This window comes from Nuphar pumila, chromosome 7, assembly GCF_984573655.1.
Source record: "Nuphar pumila chromosome 7, dmNupPumi1.hap1.1, whole genome shotgun sequence".
Classification (NCBI taxonomy): Eukaryota; Viridiplantae; Streptophyta; class Magnoliopsida; order Nymphaeales; family Nymphaeaceae; genus Nuphar; species Nuphar pumila.
In genome coordinates this window covers 14,380,498-14,387,644 of record NC_143255.1, presented here as the reverse complement: position 1 = coordinate 14,387,644, position 7,147 = coordinate 14,380,498, and the positions used below count along the sequence as shown (strand labels likewise).

Below are 7,147 nucleotides of genomic sequence, written 5' to 3'. Positions count from 1 at the left end.
CAACATACCGCGACCCTATAGGGTTTGGTACCCGTTGACACCCCTAATAAAAATACATAAATAAAATAAATGCTCTCCAAGCATTGCAAGACAAAGCATGAATTAAATTGTCATGTCGTAGTCCCCGTTCTGCTATCACTTGTAGAGGAAGTGGGCTTCTTGAAAAGCAGAATTTCTTCAAAACTTCTTTACTTGTTCACTTATTCGGGTCTGATCTGATAAAGATCCAACCCACAATATATAACTGAATATAAAACAAATAAAAAGATAAGTAGGACACATGACCACTACCTGGTTCCTAGAGAGAGAAAGCAACTAGAATTCCACTGCTCCGAAAGTTTGATTTATATCTGAGCTAGAGCATGGTTAATTATTTACTTCATCGTAAACGCCAAACGTATTTAACACGTCCACACAAAACAAGACAAGAAAAACAGTTCATGCTAACCAAGCCAGACATGGATTGAGGTGTTCCTGTGAGACACACATACTAAAACAAACAAAAAGTACATGCCGTGGCCAGTATATGACCAATGCTATTTCTAAGACCAACGCTGAGCTGCAACAAAAAAAAAAAAAAAGAACCGACTTTTACTTGATCGGTATTGTCTACAGACTACACACATGTTTCTGTTTACAAGCCTAAAACAACAACACCCAACACACTATGGAGAGATCATTATATCTGTGCCCCCAACATGAGCTACCTATGTACTACAGATTCATGTATAGTACATGGTACCATTGATCTCCATACTGAGGTTAAGAGCACTCTTCCAGTACCTACATTCCTTCGTTACCTTGGTTGCCTGAATATCTGGGCACTCGTTGACTTGCAGAGTTTGAAGATTCTTTAGGCCTTTCAACCCCTCAGGCAGTGAGCTTAGTCTTGGACAAGATTCAATCATCAGCGACTGAAGATCAGCTGGTGGTGCCCTCACCAAAGACTCCAATTCTTTGCAATTCACGATGCACAAAGATTGAAGTTTAGCCAAGTGAATCAACTCAATGGATAGAGTCTTCAGCTTGTTGCAGCCATAGATGTACAGTTTGAGGAGGCCGGCCATATCCCCCGGTTGCATTTCTGAGCTGCCCTCCCAGCTGTGTAAGTCACATAATTCCAGCTCCTCTAGTGATGAAAACCCTCTTTCAGTGCCATAGAACTCGCGACCAATGTGCCTCACCTTGCTCATCCCATATATGGAGAGATACTTGAGCCGAGGCAAGCTCCCAAGCGGCGGTAATTTCTCGCAGTGATCAGCACCATCCAGTTTGAGCCTAACCAATTGGGACAGAGAGGAACTGTTCATCCAGTTGGGGAACCTACATCCAGCGTAGTGAGCCAGAACAAGCTGTTTTATCGAAACAGGAGGTTTTAGGCTTTCCAACACCTCCTCTGCAACTAATTCTGAGCTTTGATGATGATTCTCGGATGCTTTAAGACCAAGCCCGGTTTTCTGTTTGCTCCCCTTGGCCTCATGGTTTAGATTCTTTTGCCAAGCTAATTTTAGAAAGTTGAGAAATTCTTTTTTCTCAAGTTGGGCGTGCTTGGCTTCATTGGCATCCATAATATTCCCTAGATGTGTTATTTCTAGAGTCCCGCTGAGATTGTTCAAGTCTCTCAGCTCTCGAATGCTTGCACATTTGGTCCCCCTTCCCACAGTGAAGTTGTTCAAGGTCCGAATGGAAGTTAACCCGCCTATTCCAGTAGGCATGTAGGTAATTGAGTCGCAGCCATCATTGCACAAATGGCGTAGTTTGGTCAATAGGGCCAAGCGTTTTGGTAACTCGGTGAGCTTTGTGCATCCGTTAACTCTCAAAGTTTGCAGATTGCAACGGCCGGGCAAAGATTCGGGCAACAAAACAATTTCAGTGTAAGAGAGGTCAATGTAGGTTAGAAGCTTCAGTCGGCACACTTGCTCAGGTAGTTCATCAATTGGGCTCCGGCTCAGATGTAAAACACGCAAGAACCTCCAATTATCCGAAACAAGCCTAAACTCAGTGGATCTGTCGAATCTGAGGAATGTTCTCAACTTCTCATTCTTGGACAACTTATCGACAGCCGCACTGTTTAGGTCATGCAGTGATGAATGACGAGCTTTTGTACAGAGGGTTTCAGTAATCTCCGTACCTGTTTTGATGATAACACAGTCATTCCCTGCAACTACTTGTGTTAGATCATGCATAAGATGATGCATCTTGCAACTTGTTATGTAGCCCAATTCATCTTTTTTTATGTCTTGGAAGAAGGACCGCGCCACCAAATCCTTGAAATATTGATGAGCTTTGCCCTCCACATCTCTGCCTTGTTGGGCTTTGACAAAGCCTTCTGCAATCCACAATTGGATCAGCATCTCCTTGTCAAACTCATAGTCTTTGGGGAAGATTGCACAGTATGAGAAGCATGGCCTAAGATGCGAGGGAAGATGATAATAGCTTAAACATAGCGCCTGCAGGACAGGGGTTTCCAAATCTTCCAATTCCCATATTTCGCTGTTCATGATATCTGACCACTCTTCCTTTGTTTTCCTCTTGCCCAAGAGGCTTCCAAGGGCTTTGGCTACAAGAGGCACCCCATGACATTTTTCGGCAATTCGCCTCCCTGTTTGAAACAACTCCTTGTTCTCTGCATCTCCCTCGAATGCTATTTTCCTAATCAACTTCCAACAATCATCAACAGAGATGCCTTTCAGTGTATAACTGCTCGCAGGTGGCATGGAAGAATCTTGTGTACTGCGTGATGTAACTAAAACCCTACTGCCATGCGCACAATCATGAAGCGAACCCTTCAGTCTGTCCCAATCTTGTCTGTTAGGACTCCAGACATCATCCAATACGAGCAAAACTCTCTTTGATTTCACTATTTTAGTGAGCTTTTTCTCTAAGCTATCAAAGTCTTGGAGATTACAATTGCTATTGGAAGCATTATCTACCATTGTTTTTGTTATCCTTTCTATGTTGAAAGAAGGGGAGACACACACCCACATCCTGACGTGGAAGTGCCTTTTAACTTTTTTGTCATTGTAGGCCAGTTGAGCAAGAGCAGTTTTGCCAAGCCCACCAACGCCTACTACCACAACCGCGGAAAGATTGTCTCTGCTCTTTGTGGATAGCAACAGATTTTTTATGTTTTCAAGATCATGTTTTCTACCAAGAATTTCTGAATGGGCTACCACAGACGTCGTGAGAGCCAAGGACGGCTCATTGATTTGTACAGTTCCATCATGTTGTAGAAATTGGAAGCTTTTCTTCTCCTTGTTGATCGTCTCTAGTGTTACTAGCAAGTTCTTTATACTATGGCCAATATCATAGCGAGAAATAAAAAGAAATTGAGTTTGGCATACCCTCAAGGTCCTGTATAAGCTTATTATGTCATCTGCATCGTAGGCCACATCTTTGAGCTTCACCAGCCAATCTCTCACCACCTTGTCCTTGAACTGCCTTCTTTCTGCATCCTGTATGAGAGATTGAATTGACTTCAGTGTTTCGGAGAGCTTCTTCACCTCTGTCCTGACACCGAAGAGCAGCTTCAACTCGTTCTGGATGACGGTGCCTAATTCATCTATGACTTTGTTAAGTATGCTATCCACCAGAATCATTTTGAGCAAAAGAGAAAGACGAGGGATAATAGAGTTTGAAGGGAGGAGTGCTTTCGCTTGGTTTTAGAACTGGTTATATTCGTAGCTGACACACTAACGAGTGAAGATTCATCGACATGACATATCTAGGCAAACTGGTTATCTACGTTCCAGAAGAGGACAGTTCCGAAGCTAGTGCAGAGGAAGTGCAAAGGCAATTAGAGAAATGGAAGAGAAAGGAGATGATTCTATATTTCGAGACCAAAAAGACAGGCTTCCCAAGTTCGTTGGTCTCCTCTCTACACATCGTTGTATATATAAATGTTCAGAGAGAGAAAGAGAGAATTGAGATCAGGTGTAATGTGATTGCACACTTTAAGTGTGCTGCTGCGCTTCCTCACCCACCATCCGCTGTTGGACCCCACAGTTAACAGGCTGTATCCCTTTTGGTGGGTGATCAGGTTCAGCAGCACACTAATAGTGTGCAATCACGTTGGACTTGATCCTCCCACAGATTGGAAGGGTGAGCTGACCAAGTCCACCTTGAGGGTAGAAATATTTCGCTTTCAGATTTGAGAACAAAAAAAAGTAAAAGGTGTGATATTTTGCCCACCCGACAAAAACGTAAATATTTGTTGAATAAGTTTTCTGACCATTTCACTTTTTCCCTTATAAAAATTTATTTTTATTTTTATTAATTTATTGCCAATGTCCTGCACTCCCATTTGTAAGTTTCTTGGATGTAAGAAGTAGGATTTTTTATGTCCATGAAATTTTGGCACATTGTAGGCCATTGATTTTTGTCGAACTTAATAATCATAAATATATATACATTGCAACCACATGATTTTTTTTTACGATTCAAAACTTGTGGTTGAGCAAGAAATGAGTGTAAGATCATGTCTGCATGTTTAACCAACAAAGAAAACGACAATGTCTGAAAATTATGACATTCTAGTAGGTGGATATAGGATCAGTTCATAGTGACTTACCAATCGATGGCATTGGCGGGAAGATGATGAAAGATGATTTGCAATTTCCAAGAGAAGCGTTGCAGGTTATCTTTGAAGAGATGAAGCCTGGATCTTCTGTTATAACTCAGTGAAATTTTGAGACATTGTGGGCCGTTGATTTTTTAACTCCTTTAAAAACCTAATTATGTGTAATAATCACATGATTATATATATATATATATATATATATATATATATATATATATATATATATATATATATATGAAAATGAAAACCTCCCAATGGAAAACCCTCCCAAACCTCCCCAGTGGATATTTTATTGGATTTTTGATATTTTTTTAATTTTGACCATACATATGTGATTTATATGCTTGTTTTTATAGGAATTAGTTCTTGGAGCATTTGATTCCGATGAATGGATAGGTTTTTATAAGTTTCAAAATCAACGGCGTACAATTTTCATAAATTTTTGAATCTCCAAATACCTTTTTTTCTATCCAAGGGTCGATTTATAGTAAAGCAATCGTGTGGTCCGAATTTTGAATAAACACCAAAAAATTTCCATTGGAGAGGCTCATATATATATATATATATATATATATATATATATATATATATATATATGTGGAAAATTATTGGCTACTAATGAAGGTAAGTTCTTGAGGGTTAGATGTACAAAAAAACATAATAATAAAATAAAAAACTTTTTTTGACTGAAGAGATTGGAACCTACAAAGATAACAAATGAAAAAATCAGGCACCATTTAAATGTCGCCTTAAAAAATCAGGCACCATGTAAGTTGTTGCCTGAAAAAAATCACGCATCATGTAAGTTATCACCTGCAGACGCATAAATTTTTATGCGATAAAAGGCAAAAGTGTCGAGTAGACCGTAAATTGGTCACATTTTCTAGTTTGCTGTTAGCAATGGTATTTTCAATAAAAATGAGGGCCATCTACGTAATTTTTTGAAAAAAAAAATAACGTAGTAATTAACGTAATTAACATGCATTTATATCTAGAGATAGGTAAGAATGTATTCTTGCAAGTCTATAAATTACCTTCCTATCTTTCAATTTATGGAATATGGGGGCACAACCCACTCCACTCCAACTAGCAGTAGAGCCCCCAACCACCCAAACACAACTCTCATGAGAGTTATAAGATGAATGGCAGAGACAGCTGGCTCTTACTGGATCTTGCTCACCACCTTGCCTGTTTATTGATTTTTGTTTGCCATTGAAAAGTATGAGGACTAACAGTCTTCTGGTTGATTGGGTGGCACTGACCTGAACATCATTATCATCATCATAACTCTTATCCCAATTATGCTGTCGGCTTGGACCTGGTCTTCATTACATTGAAATTTTTTATTTTTTTCTTGGAACAAGTGGTTTTGGTCATCATGTGGGGATGGTCGATCCCTTGGGTTTGACCTTGCATGTATTCTTTTCCCTGTCCACCACTCAATATGTACGACATTGACTTGTCTTACTAACAATTGGGAAATGATATTTGTTTTCCTAATTTCAATCCAAATCTAACAATATTTGCAACTTCCCAAGCCAATTAAACAACCTTCAGATTCCCTTTTAGGTGAATATCCTAATCAGATGTTATGTAAAATAGAAATTAGTTAGTGCTTATTTATAATTTAAAGTTTTATTGGACTGCAACTTACAAGCTTTTTTTTTCAAGAGTCATGTCATTAGGAGCAATCTTTAGTGCGACTCTCAGGGCAACACCACCACCCACTACCATCACCATCCTCCTCCTCTTTCTCTCATTTTTTCATATTTTTTCACTTTTTTTTCTTATGCTACCCAAACAAACGAAAAACTTTCTTTTGGAAAACTTTTCATATCAAAAACTCTCATAGGCAAAACTTTCTTTTCCAACGGGAGTTTTTCTCTTCCAAACATGCCGTAAGGGACACGCTTCAAGGGAGCAAAAAATGCCAATAATATGACTCTTGAGAATGGTCCCATCAATTGTGTCATTGACGTCATAGGCCACATCCTTGCGCTTTATCAGCCACTCTTACAGCTATTTCTGTCAGCCTCCTCTCTGCATCTTCCAGGACTGCTTGAATCCTTGAGAACATACGCAACATCTTTACCAATTCATGCTTCAGAGTTGACTCTGTCAATTCTTGTTGGACAACCGTGTTCATAACTTTGGAGACGATAGTATCAACCATGGGTATTTGGCTCTTGAGTTACATGTGCTCAAAGGATATCTATGACATGTGGTTATGCATCGAAACCAATTGCACTTAAAAGAAGCTAATAGAAAACTACTTTGCAAAATGGTTCCTTCAGAAACGAAACAGAAAAGAAAACTACTTTGCAAAATGGATGGAACAGCGACTACCTAAATCCAACGCTAATCCCACGCTAACCACTTTTGAGACGGATTAGCGACGGATATCTTTCATCGCAAAATTTTCGCCGCTAATAAGCGACAACATATATCTGTCGCCCATTCCGTCGCTAAGTAGCGACAGATTGTATTTATCGTCAGTTCCATCGCTAAATTGCGATGGAATAACGAATGACAAAATTCGTCGCAAGTCCGTCGTCACTAACGACGACT

At 39.7% G+C, this 7,147-nt stretch overlaps 1 protein-coding gene across 1 annotated transcript; it reads right to left on the bottom strand.

Moving 5' to 3' along the window:
- Nucleotides 1-366: 366 nt before the first annotated feature.
- On the bottom strand, nt 367-3,830 carry LOC149831222 (disease resistance protein RGA2-like). Its single transcript, XM_090012013.1, has one exon. It carries the CDS (start codon nt 3,597-3,599, stop codon nt 723-725), a length of 2,877 nt encoding a protein of 958 aa, XP_089868139.1. The 5' UTR covers nt 3,600-3,830; the 3' UTR covers nt 367-722.
- Between the last annotated feature and the right edge of the window lie 3,317 nt (nt 3,831-7,147).